Source organism: Antennarius striatus, chromosome 14 (genome assembly GCF_040054535.1).
Source record: "Antennarius striatus isolate MH-2024 chromosome 14, ASM4005453v1, whole genome shotgun sequence".
Classification (NCBI taxonomy): Eukaryota; Metazoa; Chordata; class Actinopteri; order Lophiiformes; family Antennariidae; genus Antennarius; species Antennarius striatus.
Window position 1 is genome coordinate 2,646,456 of NC_090789.1, and position 16,735 is coordinate 2,663,190.

Sequence of the window (16,735 nt, forward strand, 5' to 3'; positions counted from 1 at the left end):
GCCTCACAACAGTGCTGCTGATGCTGAAAATGAAACAATTAATCTCTATTAAAATGGTGTATTTTAAGCACATTGAAGCAATACCAAAAGTTTTTGTGGATTTTATAACATAAAAGACAAACACTGTATATGTCAATACTGATAAACCCAACCAAAGTTATCAATCCATCACAGGTGTATTCTTTCAGCTAAATTTTATCTTCTCCTGTACAGACTAATGAATAAAAACATACAGAACAAAAATATTTCAGGTAGTCAGCCATTTTACAACTTTACTCATTTCAGGTGTAATTATACAGGTATGTCTGTATAATCTGAATGAACATCAGTCTCTGGTGCTTTGACGCCACCTGCTGGTTGGATCCGTATCGTACTGGAGGATTTGAACGTTCATTTATTTCAAACTTTGTTCAAACTCCAGACAGGAGCACAACATCTAGAACATGTCATAGAGGTGCTGAAACGTTCCTTCTCCACAGAGTGTGTTCCCCAGCCGCCTCCCACGGTCCGTGATGTCCGTGTCCGCCGCTGAGCTTCATGAGATTCTGTAGAACTACATTTAACATTCCTTTAAAGCATCTTAAACTTTGAAGGACACTTATTAAGTAGTTAGAAACGTTTTCTCCAGGAAATTCTGGGGTGTGAGACAAACAAAAACAAGATTCAAACACATAAAACACAATTAATGAAGAGATACAGGAACGTTCAAATCCTCCAGGACGATCCGGATCCAACCAGCAGGTGGCGCCAAAGCACCAGAAAAAAACAACAAACGTTTCAGGTCTCTGGTTCACAGAAACGTGAAAGTCAGAAACATGAAATCAGAGTAAGGCATGAAAATAAAGAACCGAACATTGACTTTCATGTCTTACTTTTATTTACCATGTCAATGATAATGGGATCGACCTCTGAGCTCCATAAATTCAATCATCCTTGTTTAAAGTGAAAGAAGTGAGAATGATGAGACACGTGTAAAATGTGGGACTTCATTGCAAAGCAGAATTTGTTCTGACCACATTTACTCAATATTTGTAGTGCGTTTTCTACAGACTCTAATCAATAACCATCGATAACTAGATCCTCATCCTGATGGATTTGATCAGATCACATTCTGGTGCTTGTTGACCTCTGGTTGCGCCCCGACCCCCGGCTGCAGTCTCTCAGAGAGCTCAGAGCTGTCCTCAGGAACTGAACCACGTTTAGCTGGAAAACAAAGACTCGTCATCCCACCGTGAAGTTTGCTTCACGCTGAGTCAAAGCATCAGGTCAAAGAGTCAAATCAAAGCTGGGAGGAAGAGACGGCTTCTGTTCGGACCCCTCACCTGTCCTCTGTCTGGAAAGCTTGAACCCAACGGCTGCCATGACAACGAGAGCAAAAACCAGTACAGCGATGATGGTGATGATGGTGGTGGTGGTGGGGGGGGTCACGTCAGTGGGCTCCTCTGGAGAGAAGAAAACAACAACGAGTCACAACCTGAACAGAAGTGCAGGAAATAAAGGTGTCTCCACCCCCCACCCCCCCGACCCCCGTCTCACCCCAGTTGGTCCAGATCTTTCCTTTGTCCAGTCTGGTGACCAAGTCGTCCTCCACACCTTCCAGCTGGAACACACAGTCGTACCTCCTCCAGTCTTCAGGGGCCACCGATGAAAGGTTCAGGTCAACACTGGTCTGGAAGGTTCCATCATGGTTGGGGAGGATCTCTCCGTGGTCCACCTCCTCATGAAGCTCCTCTCCATCTCTCCTCCAGAAGAGTGCAGCTCTGTTGGGGTAGAAACCTGTAGCGAAGCAGCTGACTGGAGAGGAGGGGGTCTTCTGGAGGAGGAACACTGAGGGGAGCTCTGGAGGAGGAGCACAAACACACTTTAGATGCTCCTCACCAGGAGTCACTGTTTGTTCTTCTGTTTGATGGGATGGATCTGAAGTGTTGTCTGTGTGTCGTTAACCTTTATTGTTTACTGTTGATCACAAACACCAGAGAAACATGAAGGGTGTCGGTACGAAACTCCATCAGGTCATGTGATCCTACCTGTTCTCAGCAGAGAGCTCCTCCCATTCTCCAAATACTTCCTCCCCCACTCAGGACACTCCTGGGTGTAAGAATGTTTTCTATATTCCATCAAAGCTCTGTCATGATCCCATCTGTGTTTGGTGATGAGAGCCTGAGGTCCGGGAGCGATCCAGGTCTCTGTCTTCAGGTCCAGGACCAGGAAGTCTTCTCCATTATAACCATACTGATCAAAACCAGTAACCTCTCCAGTCTCATCGTCCCACTCACAACCATACATCCTCTGGACAATATGGAAACCTGAGAGAGAGAGAGAGAGACTCTCAATGGACTTATTCTGATCCAGTCTCAGCGATCTCTGCTGGTTATTATGGGATGGACAGAAACACTGGATCAGTGAAGTCCAGCAGCATCCAGTCGTCTGACAGGAATGTTTGTGCTGAGTCAACAAGAGACGCCATCAAACAGATGAATGTGTGTGTGTGTGTGTGTGTTCCTGCAGCATGAAAACATAAACAACATTTTATCAGTAGAAACATAAACAAACCTTCAGATTGGTTGAAGCGCTTCTTTAAAATTTCAATGTTGACTTTGGCCGTCTCATGGTTCCCCTCATTGATCCTAGTCTCTCGGTTCCAGTACTCAGGATCATCTGCTGTGATTTTCTCCATCCAGTCCTGTTTGGGTTCTGTTCTCTTGGTGTTACTGTCATAATAATCAATCTGAATGTCATCAATCAACCCAACAGCCACATACTCTGGGAAGTTTGGGACTCCAGAAGATGTAGTTTGGAAATTCTTCAGAGAGTGAGTCACTGAAAGAAACAGAAACATGATTTGTGTTTCATAAACCAGTGAAACATTTGATTTTCCTGCACACAGAACCTACAAGAACTGGGCTCCAGTAAAGTGGTTCTGATGGCGTCTGATGTTCAGTCAGTTCTTCTCTGCCAAACACACCAAATTCTTCCTCCTTCCCGATCGGGAAATCACGTGACCTCACCTCCCGCCGCACCAGGTACACCTGTTCCCAGGAGAACCACCAGAACCAAGGTCGTCATGGTGACCTGTCGCATCTGCAGCTCCGAACACACAACAGCCGACAGGAGTCTCTGGTGAAGCTTCCAGTCCGACCATCAAGGGTGAAGTGAGGACGGAACACGGAGAGCAGCGGACTTCCGCGTCCTTCTGAGCCAATGGCAGTTCGTCCTGAGCAGTGACGTCACAGGTAGTGAATCAAAAGTGAAAGTGAATGGAGCTGATTTTAAAGTGCGCCAGAGGATGGGGGGTGGGGGATCAGTTTACTGACGGTGACGTGTTGTTGGAGCTGTGGACGCTGAAAACTGCTGGACCCACACAAATGTGACCCCCCCTGTTGATGTTTGATCAGCTGACGCTCCTCTTGTTACTGATCACTGAGGAGTATTTACATTCATTTCACTTTACACTAAGTTACATCTGGCCCTTTGAGGACAGACCTTATGCTGGTGTGGCCCTCAGTAAAAATGAGTTTGACCCCCCCCCCCGATGCAGTTGAACCTCCAGTCCATGTGGTTTCCCTTCAGGTAACTCTTCAGGTCAGCATCACCTGTTCCTCTGACATCTTCTTCCATCAGCTGATCCGTAGCATTGATGCTGCATCAGGACGCGTCCGGTGAAGACAGGCCCAGTGAAGCGGTCCTGATGGGATGGACTCCCCCAAGTGCTGACTCCTCTGAATAGCGAGTCCGTTTAGTGTTTCTCTGCCTTCACTCCAAATGCAAAAGAGAAGACCGAGGCGCAGGGGGGCACCATCAGCTCCAGGGTGACGCTATCAAATGTCTTGCTGAGCCCTGCAGCTGGTTTTCATTTCCACAGTACAGCCAGGGCTGAGCGTCTTCTTCTGTCTCCGGGGCAACGGACAAAAAACCTTCTGGACAGAAAACCTAACCCGGCCAACAACTGGGTTCTATTCATACCTGAGGACAAATTAAACAGAGGAAATTATTTGGTTCCCATTCTTCCTTTTTTTTAATAGTCATGTATCATCATTCTTGTTGAATTTTTAATGATGTATTTCTTTAAAATGACTACGGATCAAATTCATTCATCAGCATCGTGAATACATGAAGCATTTTATCTCAATCCTATTACTAACATTGTTCAGACAGCATTGTCCATTTTAGCTTTTCTTTAGCTGCCAAGTAGAATCACTTAACAGTTTAATGAGCACATGAGATTAAGTAAAGCTTTATTATGTTTTTCTTGCAGTTACATTATGCTGTTAACTCATTGTGATTTAATATTGTGTATTTAACCGGTATTATTTTAACTTAATTTGATAATTTGATTGTGAAAACTGTTAATTTTGGCATTGAAACAGAAACAGAGTCATCAACTATAATAATATTAAAAAAACAATGCTACTTTACTACAATAATGTGTCATAAACACACCTTAAAAGTCCCACAATCATGTAAAACTGTGAGGCTTCTCACCGTGTGTGGATTCTCATGTGTTGAGTCAAGCTCTGTTTCCACGTGAAACATTTTCCACATGTTTTACACCCATGAGGCTTCTCTCCAGTGTGGGTTCTCATATGTTTTATCAAACTATTCCCATGTCTGAAACTTTTCTCACATTGTTCACAATGATAACCTTTCTCCCCTGTGTGGATTCTCATGTGTTGAGTCAAGCTCTGTTTCCATGTGAAACGTTTACCACACGTTTCACAACCATGAGGCTTCTCTCTAAGGTGGATTTTCTTGTGTTTTCTCAAAAAACTCCTATGTCTAAAGCTTTTCCCACAATGTTCACAAGTATAACTCTTCTCCTCTGTGTGGATTTTCATGTGGTTAGTCAAGCTCTGTTTACAGGTGAAATGTTTGCCACATGTTGTACAACTGTAAGAGTTGTCACCAGTGTGGATTCTCCTGTGGGTTTGCAAGAGTCCACTTTGTGTGAAACCCTTGTTACATACTGTGCAAACATATGACTCCTTCTTGGTGTTACGTGTTCCCGTGGTTTGAAACTGTGGCTCAGTTTCATCCTCTTTTCCTCCCGTTTCTCCTCTCTCATCATGGCCGATGGGTACATGAGAGCTGTTAGAGATCAGCAAGTCAACGTTTGCTGCTCCCACCACAGAGCTGATAACCAGCAAGTTGACAACAGACTCTGTCTGTGCTGCAAAATCTTCAGCTTTCACGCATGGAGTCTGATCTTCCTCAGAAGCAGGAGTAAACATAACAACATCAGTTTCCTGCTTGTGTACAAGCTGCTCTCCCTCCTGATTGATGTGTGGTTCCTCTGTTTCCTCTCTCCGGTGTAGAATCTCTGTGTCCTCTTGCTCCATGCTGGACTTCACCTCCTGGTTCCAGAGCTGCTGGTCAGCATGAACCTCCTCTTCATCTTCCTCCTCCTCATCACAGCCATGGCGCTGCAGGCAATCTGGAGGAGCAACAAAAGGAGTATGATGCTACTGTGACGACACAAACGCAGACATGCGAGGAAATGACTTACCATTTGTTAAAATACAGATTAATTGACGGTCAAATCTGTTTTATTCAATAAAATGACGTTTTGCATACCCGTCATGTGTTGCTTCGAGTCGGGTTTAAGGCAGAGATCCAGCAGTCCGCGTAGACGATTTATCTCTTCTTCGTACTTGACGACAACTTTCTGAAAAGATTCGAAAATATCCTCGTCGTCATCTGTTAGTCGTCTTTTGACAAAATCCTTCAAAGAGTCAAATGACGACATCTTTGTTAACCGAACTAAATAACAGAAAAACTAAACTTCCACAGATAAAAGGAACGTAAAAAGCGAAGGCTAATGTCAGTATTTGTTGACTTCCGCTTGTTGTCCCCCCCAGAAAAACGTCCGACTAGGAATACATCGAAGCTTTAATTTCCGCTTTAGCTGTATGGATTCAAATGTTACTTTCTAATATTTATAGAAATTGAGAAATCGACTTACTTTTTTTTTACACTTCACCAGGGACTGAAAAAAAAATAGGGGACAATAATTCAACTGAAATCGGGGTCCACATTGGCTTACGAACCGGAGGATGATCGGTTCAGGACCAGCGTGTGTGGAGTCTGAAATGGTAGCTGAAGGGATCACGTGAATATACACAGTCCTGTGTTTATTTAATGTTTTTTTTTACTAATTATTTACAGAACCATATGTCCTCCTGCTGGCGTCACTGCTGCTGACTTGATCCCATCGTATCTCCGGTCAGGGGCAAGTGCTGTAACACCGTTTGACCAGTAGGAGGAGCGCTATACCTGCGTTGAGAGTCTGCAGAACGTCTCGTAAGAGGTTATTCTAACCTCTGTGGTGTTAGAATAACACTATTAGAACAAATATTTTATTCCATTAGATTAAAAAAAATTAATACTGCGAGAAGACAGCATTTTCACGCTCAAAAACCAAAAATAACTAAGTGAATGTACAGCTGATTATTCTGAAGAAAAACACCCATGAAGGAGGTTGAACTAAAAAAGGGGGGCTTCAGTATGTTCTGGAACGTGGAGACTGGACTCTGGAGCAGTGGTCACGTTGTCTGATGAGTCCAGATCCACGTGGGTTTCTGTCTTCTTCTTTCCCCAGCCGTGATCGTATAGTGGTTAGTACTCTGCGTTGTGGCCGCAGCAACCCCGGTTCGAATCCGGGTCACGGCAGCTTTTAATGTAAATTGACTAAAGTCCCTGCATTGAGGGACGGTGTTATGGTTCAACTCGAGGTGCAGCAACGTCATGTACCCATAAAATGACGTCATCTGTTGAACTACTGAATCACCACATCTGTCCATATCTATGGATTTTTCTTCCCTGATGAGTCGCGCCTATTCCAAGGCGACTATTTCAGGATTTTTTTTCATATCTTTACAGAGGGCTTCAGGGACTATGGGACATCATTTTCGATCCCAGATTGGCCCCCAAGGAGCCCAGACTTTCACCCCGGTGAGAATGTTTGGGATGCGCAGGAGAAGACTTTACCCAGAGGCCCGGCGGCTTCTCTTTGGACCTCAAACCTTTAAGCCACGTGTCTCATCATTTATGACCTGATCGCGTTGTTTTTGTTTTCCTCATCCCACAAATATTCCGGCTCCGTTTTCCACACCAGCCGTGATCGTATAGTGGTTAGTACTCTGCGTTGTGGCCGCAGCAACCCCGGTTCGAATCCGGGTCACGGCAGCGTTTTAATTAAATCCAAGTGAGCTGGGTCCTTTTTTCAATATTAGATTTATTTTAGGTTTTGTTGAAACTCTATAAAGAGCTGCTGTATTTTTTATTCTTTACGTCTTAAATTATTATAAAGTTATCCTAAAGTTTAAGATAATTGGACCACACCGACAACTTTCTTGTTTTGCAATTGAGCGTCAAGTTTAAATTAAGTTTCTCGACGGTGGATTTTTTTCTCATCCCCAAATTTATTTTATTTTATTTATTTTATTTATTTATTTACCTTTTTCAGTTCTCTTTTTCACGTCAGCCGTGATCGTATAGTGGTTAGTACTCTGTGTTGTGGCCGCAGCAACCCCGGTTCGACTCCGGGTCACGGCAGATTTTAATTCTGTCCAATTGGACTGTGTCCCACTGTAAATTTAGCTTTTTTAAAAGCTTCGTCAGTGTCTTTCTTGGAACGTCATTTGTACGCTTTAAAGTAACATATGGACAAGTTTGTTTCCCTTGCTTATTGTTTGTACCCCAAAATAATTGGATTACCATTTTCTTTTTGACCTCTTTCAGTAGCCGTGATCGTATAGTGGTTAGTACTCTGCGTTGTGGCCGCAGCAACCCCGGTTCGAATCCGGGTCACGGCAAAATCTTTATTTATTTGTTTTTGATTCATTCAGGTCAGAGCACCAGGATTCCTGTTCAACGACGCTCATTTGATGACCGTGACGTAGGATGTAGATAACGGGAAGGTGACCAAGGATGTTCGTCAAGGACGCAAATAGACAGTATTAGCAGGAACAGTCAATTACATGGAGATGATAAGATCGTCGGGTTATAGCGAATGATCCTTTCATTACAGAGATGAATGCCCATTTAAGACTTCAGTGGTGCAAAAGCCGGAGGCGCTTTTCTAATGAGATGTGGAAAAAGATATGGTCAGATGAGTCATCCTCCACTATAACCGGGCCTTGTCCTTGTGGGTCATACACCAGGAGATCCATACAGGCCTTGATGAGTGCATGGACCTATTTTGGAGGGGAAGGCTCCGCTCGGACGGAAGGGTCAGTCCAAATCAATACAAATATTTTGACTGATCACCATTTATCTATTTATAAAACGATCCACAATAAAATAGGAGGAGTCAATCCAGTCAAGTGTTTGGATCGATGCGTTTCCACGGCGCTCTCCTCCATGAAAACAATTCATCTTTTGACCACTAGATGTCGCTTTTACACCCGTGCGCAGAGGAGGAGCGCGTCGCCTCCAAATTACAATCACCTCCAAAAGCGTCCCCACTGCTTTTGGTAATTTAATATAAGAGAGTAAATCATAATTACAAAATTCATAATAAGTTTTTAATATAAAATTTTAATTTGAAAAGAGTCTCTCTTAAATAAATGCAATACTACCTCTCTGAATCTCAGAAGCAAAAAAAGTAGGGACTTCTCAACTTCAAGTCGCAAAAAAAGTACTTAAATACAATAGTTGAGTAAACACAGCTATTTTATGCTGTGAATTGTTTATTCTTAACTTTTAATGCTTGTCTGTTTACTAAATCGGGACATAAAAGTGTAATTATAACATGCAAAGTCGTCACACGTCCATTCATTCATTCACAGGCTGCTGTTTGCTGAGCCCCAGGCGACGCTTTCCTTAAAGGGAGCAGCGCTCTCTCTCTCTCTCTCTCTCTCTCTCTCTCTCTCTCTCTCTCTCTCTCTCTCTCTCTCACTCTCTCTCTCTCTCTCTCTCTCTCTCTCTCTCTCTCCACTCTGCGTCTACGTCTCTCTCCCCCCGCGGCAGCCATATTGGAATGCTGGATGTGGACGGGGGAAGCAGGAACAGGCGACGAGGAAAAAAGAGAGAGGGGGGAGATAAGCAGGAGCGAAAAACCAGTACGGACAACTACCCCCCGGCTCTACAACTCAAATAACGGATTATATACCGACTGCTAACGGCTTCTTCCACCGGTAAAATCACCGGAAACCGACCGGACGTCCTCTGGCGCAAGCCGACGTGAGTGATGTTGTGTTTACGGGATTACTTCAGGAGCTAAAAGAGGAAAAAAAAAAAGAAAAAAGTATGGGATGCGGTTGTTTGAACGTTCGCCTTTGGTTGTCGTTAGTAGTTTCCTCTGCTTATATTAGAAACTTGATACTGTTTGGGAAGTGACTGATAGTTTGGTGTGATTTACAGCGTCATAGCTGGCTGGTACCTTTTCTTTTCAGTAACTTGGAGTAGTTGTAAAAAGTGTGACGTTACCGCCGCCGAACTCGTCGCCACTGTCACATGGAGTAATGTGGACAACTGTAATTTAACCTACGGTCCCCAAACGCACCAGATTAACCTACATTTAGCTCCTAATCTCTGCTTTAAGTAGAAATTGTTCACCGTATTCAAAGTAAGAGGTTAATATAAACTTAGTTCCATTTTTCTGAAGAAAAAAATTGAAATTACCTGACTCACATATCTTTAAGGAATTGGGTAAAATTTTAATTTCCTGTCTGAAAGCTTCTGTAAACCTGACGTTTATGATCCAATTCAATGTGGTTATTGATTAACATTAGAAAACCCTCTTAAATAGATACATAATACTGCGTGTTTGCTTACGCTGCTGTTTTTAATAACCAGAGTCACATGTTAAACTATCGTCTAATCAATAATTGAACAGTCAGCAACAAATTTTTAGTCAGTTAACCAATTAAAGATGGTAAATATTACTGTCAGTTCGAGCTCAGTGCCTTTTGGATTAGAAGAAACAAGGATACTTGAAGGCAGCACTGCAGGTTCTCGAAACGTATGACGTCATTTTCAGGTTTCATATAGTCAACAATTATCTGACCAATCAAATCGAGGGAAAACGCCTATGGAATCTCATGATAAATCAACTCTACCAGTGCTGCAGTTTATTATTTATTCATCATTTATTTTACAGTTTGAAATCATTTTTTAAAAAATGACTTGATTTAACTATTTTTCCTTTCATTGCTGACATAAAAAAAACTTGACGTGTGGATAAAATAGAGAGCAAAAAAGTTGAACGCCTCCAAATCCGTGTAAAACGTGTCAGAAATCTGCTGCCTTGTTCTTGGGGAAGGTTGCAGGAGCCTGATTTGCTTCTACTTCATATTCCAGATGCAAGGAAATGCTAATGAATTGCAGTATCCTGAGGCCACTGAAGCTTCATCCACTGTATACTAATAGGAGAGCCTCCCTCCACGCTTATATTTGCAGTTCTGTGGACAAGAACCCCTGTGAAAGACATTTAAAACGCTAAAGTCCCCTTCAGGTCATGTAAAGTTTGCTGTGCAGAGATGCTGCCGTGTTTTGATCCAGGCGTTCTGGATTCCTGCTGGTTGTTGTTCCTCCAAACAACTAAAGCGATTATCCTCTTGTGACGCTGCGCCCGTTTACTTCAGGAAATTCTCCTCATCTAAATAATTGCTCCTCTAGCGAGATGAAAGTTGGAGTCAGGATGCTGCCCTGCAGACGCTACTTCCTCCTTTACAAGAGTTTTAATCCGTTTTAACGCTGCTCTCTGTCATTTTCAAAATAAAATCATCCCACTTAGCTGTTAATTGTAATAGACGACCCTTTTACAGGTTTTGAGGGTGGTTTTCTAAATTAGCAAATAAGCCTTAAATAGCTGCTCAGCATTTCCCCTTGATGAGCTTGTATTTAGTTCCACTTTGCTGACTTCATTGAGCTCACCAACTCACGCAGAACATTTTTTTTGTTTTTTACCATCATGTTAAATCTTTTTGGACGCGGCTTTGCAGATATCCTTGAAGTGGGTTGGAATGACAAGTTGGTGGAATTCGTTAAGTTAATCATCATCTCATCCCTGTTGGTTTGAACTGTGCGGTCAACCACATGACTTCGTCTACTAATTTGGACTCGTCGGACCAAAGTGAACACAGCCTTCTCCATTAACTCCAGCAGTAACGTGTCATTAAGCAGAAAATGTCACTCGGAGTCGTGACGAAAGCAGAGAGGATTTGGGAAAGCCCTTTTTTTTTTAATTGACCTTTTAGTTTTCCGTGGAGCTTCTGCAGCTGAGATATAAATCTAGACAGAAAAGAATTCACTTCCCAGGCGGTAGAGTTTCTGTCTACATCTCTTCGGTGTGTGGCTGGCGTGCAGCAGGCTAATACAGGCGTGGCAGTTGTGTGTGTGTGTGTGTGCGCGTGCGCGTGTTTCATTTGAGTTTGTGTAAATTGCAGAGCGTGCAGGAGGCCTGTATTTATAGAAACACTTGACTGCACTCAGAGATCTTACAGGAGCGGCTCGCTACGTTTGCAGCGGATGTTTTTTTGTTTTTTTTTGCTGTCTTTTGCAAAGATTCAGTTTTTGGCTCATCGATCGTAAATTTCCTTTTTCTTGTGGGTTCTAGATGGTCCTGCAGAGAACGGGTCTGACAAAGGCAGCAGTCTGGATGTAGAATGACTCATAATGACTCCAGTGATAGCAATCATTGCAGACGCATGCTGTGTGTGTGTGTGTGTGTGTGTGTGTGTGTGTGTAGGTATGCAGAGGCTATGAAAAGAGCGTGTGTGTCGTTAATGTTTGTCATGAGGCCTTTTTTTTTTTTATACCGAGAGAAATAACTCCGTTTGCTTTCCTTCCCTTCATCCATTCCTGCTAGAATAAGACAGTTACATCTTTCCTTGCTCAGTTTTCCCACTGTTAGAAAGTCACAATCGTTTTCTCACTGTTTGCTCAAATGAGTGAACTCTCAGGAAGGTAAGAAAAACACGACTGAAAGTGGAAGTCAGCAAATGGTGATCCTCTTTTTTTTTTTTGTGCGGTAACTTTGATGGTGCACATGTGTGCGACCCGATTCGTAACATCGGCTTCTATCTGTGTGGGACCGGTTCCCCAGCATCCTCCCAGCTGTGGTCACAGCTGTGAAGGAAGATGTGTGTGTGTGTGTGTGTGTGTGTGTGTGTGTGTGTGTGTGTGTGTGTGTGTGTGTGTGTGTGTGTTGGAGGCCATTCCCTTTGCTTCTGGATTGGTTGCATTTAGGAAACACACACACACACACACACTCTTACTGTACATCCTACAACATGCTGTGTCCCCGAGGAGCCCAGAGGAAAACGCCTTCTTCCTCTCGGCCGCAGCGCTCAAATCTCTCCCGGTTGTTTGTGTGTTTGCTGGTATGTTTGTGTGTACCTGTGTGTTTGTATGTCTGTGTGTGTTTGTGTGTTACTAACCTAGAATGACCTATAAGATAACATTAGTTATCTAAAGCCAGCTCGGCAGCGTGTGAGGCTGAAGTTGATGTCTGAGAATTTTGTGTTTTAATTTTTTTGTTGAGAAAAATCAACATGTGCGTTGATGCAGCCACACAATAAACTTCGCTATCATCACGCGAGTTTTACCTGCAAGACCCACATTTAAGAATTAATATCAAAGATCATCTGTGATTTGACCCACAGAGAAAGTATAAAACTGATCATCTTTACGGCCGTTCCTGACCAGAAAAAGCCCAAAAGTTTATTATTCAGTTTATTTATTTTAATATTATGACTGCGTGGTTGAGAGTTAATCCCCACAGTGGTGTCGGTTAACCAAATCTGGACAAATCTGTAGTCAGTTTCTCTGAACTCGTCCTGAAACAGTCGATCCAGTGTTTGAACGGATGGCCCGCTGCACTGTGAAATCTGTTACAATGGCAGGAAATGACATCATAGTTAATAACTTCTTCTTCCTTTCGGGTGCGGACACACACACACACACACACACACACAGACACACACACACCATGCAGGTCACTGGTGCAGCCTATCAGCGAATGATGAATGGAATTGGAACACTGGGATTCCCTCTGGTACAGTGTGTGTGTGTGTGTGTGTGTGTGTGTGTGTGTGTGTGTGTGTGTGTGTGTGTGTGTGTGTGGCTGACTTCTCAGCGCTACAAACTCATAACAAGGGGGGGTGTGGCAGAGAAAGAGAGGATTGTTGGGATTTGTCGTGAAGACACAGAAAGACAAGAGGCGGGAGGAGGGAAGGTGGTGGAGAAAAGAGCAGAACAGAACTAGATGGATGAGGTCAGAAGGATGAGAGAGGGTCCAAGATGTCCTGCAGAGGTTCAGCTGAGGTTTACACACAGAATGTGATCTGTATCTGTGTAGGCAGGATGGTCGTAGGTTCATTTCTGCTCCTACTGGGGCTCTAAGTAAAGTAAAATCATGTGTGTGTCCTGAACCCGTTTCTGTGACATCATCACCCCCTTTAAACCAATCACCAGCCAGACACACACACACACACACACACACACACACACACGGTTCAGTGACAAAGCACCTGGAGATGAGCCATAGTTATGAGACACACATGCATGAACACACACACAGACAGACTAAAACACACACACACACACACACACACACACACATGCAGGTTTCCACCATAGATTACTGTTGCTGTGGTCATATGTGGGTATAATACCACAGTGTGTGTCTGTGTGTGTGTGGGCTTAGTCACCAACACACACACTCCTGTAACTAAGGTTCACACACACACACACACACACACACACACACACACACACACACACACACACACACACACACACACACACACACACACACACACACACACACTCCTGTAACAAAGGTTCATTGAAGAGGTGTAGAGTCTCTCTTTTCTCTCTCTGTCTGTCTCTCTGGAACACACACACACACACACACACACACACACACACTCTAACCCAAACAAACTCAATCTGTTCAGCTGATCTGCGTGACTGATCTGCGTCAGCCACCAGGGGGCGATGTAACCTCGTCAGTCAGGGGGGGCGGGGTCACACAGCGCAGGGCAGGGAGGCGGAGCTTAGTCTACCTTCTTATTAATGGCAGTGTGTGACATCTTGGCCTACTAATCCAGTGTTCTATTAATCTGCTTTACTCCTGAGCGACTCCCATTGTGTGTGTGTGTGTGTGTGTGTGTGTGTTGTGAGTCGACGGCCGCTGCTGGTGTGTGTCCAGCGTCAACAGAACACACATTTACTGTGACGCACTGGAAGGGAACAGGAGACAGTCTTTTTGTGCCACAAACATCAGATTTCTAGATCATAACCAGCATTTTATTTTGAAAGTTCTAAGAGAAGCTAGCAATGGCTAATGTGACCTTTGACCCCTAATCCAAACCTAGCTCCACAAAATTTGATTTTAGTTTAATTGAATTGAAAGCCCCCCCCCCCCCTCCGGCCAAACAACAACGTCGGCGGAACGCTTTACTGTTGCTCCACCTGTCTCCAATTCTGTGTGTGTGTGTGTGTGTGTGTGTGTGTGTGTGTGTGTGTGTGTGTGTGTGTGTGTGTGTGTGTGTGTGTGTGTGAGTGTGTTAGTTGTCCTGATGAAGGATGGTCCCTGCAGGGCAAAGTTGGAGACATGGGTAGGACTGATTGAGTAGCTCCTTGGGGGGGGGGGGGGGGGGCATTAGTGTCACAGACTAAATAACCAAAGGCAACACACTGTGACACACACACACACACACACACACACACACACACACACACACACACACACACACACACACACACACACGTGTTATGTCATCCTCATCCCCAAAAGCTGTTTTTCTGCTTTCATGAAGGGGTTTCATTCCTCCTTCACGTCCCTCCTCTTGTCTCTCTCTCCCCCATTTCCCATACATCTCCCCCCCACTCCCCTGCTTCCTCCATTCCTCTCTTGGGACACAAAGACACCCCCCCTCCTATTCTTACTTCATTTTCTGCCTTCCATCTCCCTCCCCCCTCCCAGAGGCTTCTCTCCCTCCCTCCCTCCCGTGGCTCAGAGCGTGTCAGCGTCGTGGTTTAGTCGTAGTGTAGTAAAGAGAGGAGGAAGAGGAGGAGGAGGAAGTCGGCTTGTAAGCGTAAAAACACGTTAGCATCCTCACTTAGCCTCCTAGCGTGTCTCAGGAGCCAGGGGTTCTGTTTGGTCCCCATCAGGACTCAATGGAAGGACTATACCATGGTAGGAACTTACTGAATACTGTGTGTGTGTGTGTGTGTGTGTGTGTGTGTGTGTGTGTGTGTGTGTGTCCATCTGGTTTATGCATTCAGATCAAACTAATTTAACCTGTGTGTGACCATATGGAGAGGTCAATTGTTTTTCACATGCGTCCTCACGCAGAGCATCCTCTTCCTCGCTTGAATTTGTTGGGAAGATGGAAGTGTGTGTGTGTGTTTGGTTTGTGTTTTTTTGTGTGTTTGTTGGAAACCTCTTGCAGTTTCTCTCCGGGTCATCTATATTTTAGTATGTTTTAATATTCACAGCTCGGTTCATAATTGATGGGAATTAGCAAAACATGAATTATTTTGGTGGGTACACACACACACACACACACACACACACACACACACACACACACACACACACACACACACACACACACACGCAAACATATGTTAAAATGATGCATCCTAGGAGATGATCATAGGAGGAATCAGTGTTGGGTTCGCTTTTTAATCATAAATTTAACGACACACCGTTTGATCCGTTTAGAGCTCAGAGATCAGGATTAAAAAATAAAAATTTTAATTTATAAGTTTGTTTTTTTCCCTCTCAGTTGAAAACAGTCATAAATAAACATATAAATGTGCTTTCAATCCAAGAGGGAGGGGTGGGGGGGCGGGGGGCTTCAGGTCATTCTCCCCCGTTCTGTCGTGATGAATTATACATGTTGTATCTGGTCCTGCTGCGATTCGTTAACATCTTATCGCTTCACCTGAACTCTGCACATTTCAGTGGATTTGTGTGTGTGTGTGTGTGTGTGTGTGTGTGCGCGTGTGTGTGCATGCAGATAAATGTGTTAGAGCAGTCGTGCATGCACATGACCTCATTGTGTTGCATGTGTTTGCAGGACTTATCTGGAGTGTGCATCGTCCCTGTCGGCGTGCAAGTGTGTGTTTTACTCTGCGATAACAGTACGGGTTGTGAATGTGAGGTGTGTGTGTGTGTGTGTATTTATCGTCTCACAATAAAGAACACGAAGCATCTTGTCTGTCAAAATATTAACATGTTAAATATATTTTCAGTGACAAATTACTAATTTTTTTTTTTTTTTTTATTGGAGGGGGATTCTATACATTACTTTGACTAGCAGGTGTGATCGTTGCCTCAGGAGGGGGTCATGTTGTTGCACCGTAAGACTTCACGCTCCAGTAACACTCCATTGTCCAGAGGGACACACACACACACACACATGCACAGACACACTCGGCGTGTGCCAGCTCGGCGTGAAGTTTAACCATTAAATGTAGAGCGGTGAGGCAGAACAGCTGACCGCTCTCATCCACTGCAGAAGTTCTTTTTTTGTCTGGAAAGGAAACGGTGGATGTTGTGTCTCGTCAGATTTCTAACTTTAACTTCAGTCTCTTTAACGATCGTCTACATTCACGAGCATCTCTCAATCTCTATCTTTTTTACAGATAAATCTGATCCAACCTTTTTTTTTTTCAAACGATGATGTCCAGGACAGCAGGAGAATTTAACAAGCAAAAACACATAAATAAACCGTTTGAATTTGGAGTCTTCCTGCAGCAGAAAACCGAACCTGAACAC

The 16,735-nt window shown here is 43.9% G+C and overlaps 2 protein-coding genes and 4 non-coding genes across 12 annotated transcripts in view; 5 read left to right on the forward strand and 1 right to left on the reverse strand.

Annotated features, from left to right (window-relative positions):
• Nucleotides 1–86: 86 nt before the first annotated feature.
• Nucleotides 87–5,835, reverse strand: LOC137606975 (major histocompatibility complex class I-related gene protein-like). Of its 3 annotated transcripts, XM_068332348.1 has the most exons (6): nt 3,009–3,531; nt 2,554–2,820; nt 2,028–2,306; nt 1,537–1,839; nt 1,323–1,442; nt 87–1,203 (listed from the first exon to the last, which is right to left on the reverse strand). In XM_068332348.1, exons 1-6 carry the CDS (start codon nt 3,079–3,081, stop codon nt 1,100–1,102), a joined length of 1,146 nt encoding a protein of 381 aa, XP_068188449.1. In that variant the 5' UTR covers nt 3,082–3,531; the 3' UTR covers nt 87–1,099. The 3 variants fall into 3 exon arrangements, 1 of the variants encoding a protein (XP_068188449.1); XR_011037946.1 differs by lacking the exons at nt 87–1,203; nt 1,323–1,442; nt 1,537–1,839; nt 2,028–2,306 and adding exons at nt 4,483–5,431; nt 5,572–5,835 and having other exon boundaries at nt 2,681–2,820; nt 3,009–3,963; XR_011037947.1 differs by lacking the exons at nt 87–1,203; nt 1,323–1,442; nt 1,537–1,839; nt 2,028–2,306 and adding exons at nt 4,483–5,431; nt 5,572–5,835 and having other exon boundaries at nt 2,686–2,820; nt 2,895–3,963.
• Nucleotides 5,836–6,594: 759 nt separating this feature from the next.
• On the forward strand, nt 6,595–6,666 carry trnah-gug (transfer RNA histidin (anticodon GUG)). Its single transcript has one exon. It is a non-coding gene; the product is annotated as a tRNA-His (tRNA).
• Nucleotides 6,667–7,110: 444 nt separating this feature from the next.
• trnah-gug (transfer RNA histidin (anticodon GUG)) lies at nt 7,111–7,182 on the forward strand. The gene has a single exon. It is a non-coding gene; the product is annotated as a tRNA-His (tRNA).
• Nucleotides 7,183–7,479: 297 nt separating this feature from the next.
• trnah-gug (transfer RNA histidin (anticodon GUG)) lies at nt 7,480–7,551 on the forward strand. The gene has a single exon. It is a non-coding gene; the product is annotated as a tRNA-His (tRNA).
• A 188-nt stretch (nt 7,552–7,739) lies between these two features.
• trnah-gug (transfer RNA histidin (anticodon GUG)) lies at nt 7,740–7,811 on the forward strand. The gene has a single exon. It is a non-coding gene; the product is annotated as a tRNA-His (tRNA).
• Nucleotides 7,812–8,994: 1,183 nt separating this feature from the next.
• Nucleotides 8,995–16,735, forward strand: part of LOC137607705 (focal adhesion kinase 1-like) — a 31,854-nt gene continuing 24,113 nt past the window's right edge. For all 5 annotated transcript variants that reach the window (XR_011038028.1, XM_068333629.1, XM_068333631.1 and 2 more), the window contains exon 1: nt 8,995–9,180. The gene's annotated coding sequence lies outside the window, so the exon portion shown is untranslated. The remainder of the gene's footprint in view (nt 9,181–16,735) is intronic.

Excerpts from the sequence above, each read along its gene's own strand:
- LOC137606975 (XM_068332348.1), bottom strand. The coding sequence starts at position 3,081 with ATGCGACAGGTCACCATGACGACCTTGGTTCTGGTGGTTCTCCTGGGA. Across the intron at positions 2,307-2,553 it reads GCGCTTCAACCAATCTGAAG|GTTTCCATATTGTCCAGAGG; the intron begins GTTTGTTTATGT and ends TCTCTCTCTCAG. Across the intron at positions 1,840-2,027 it reads GAGCTCTCTGCTGAGAACAG|AGCTCCCCTCAGTGTTCCTC; the intron begins GTAGGATCACAT and ends CTCCTCCTCCAG.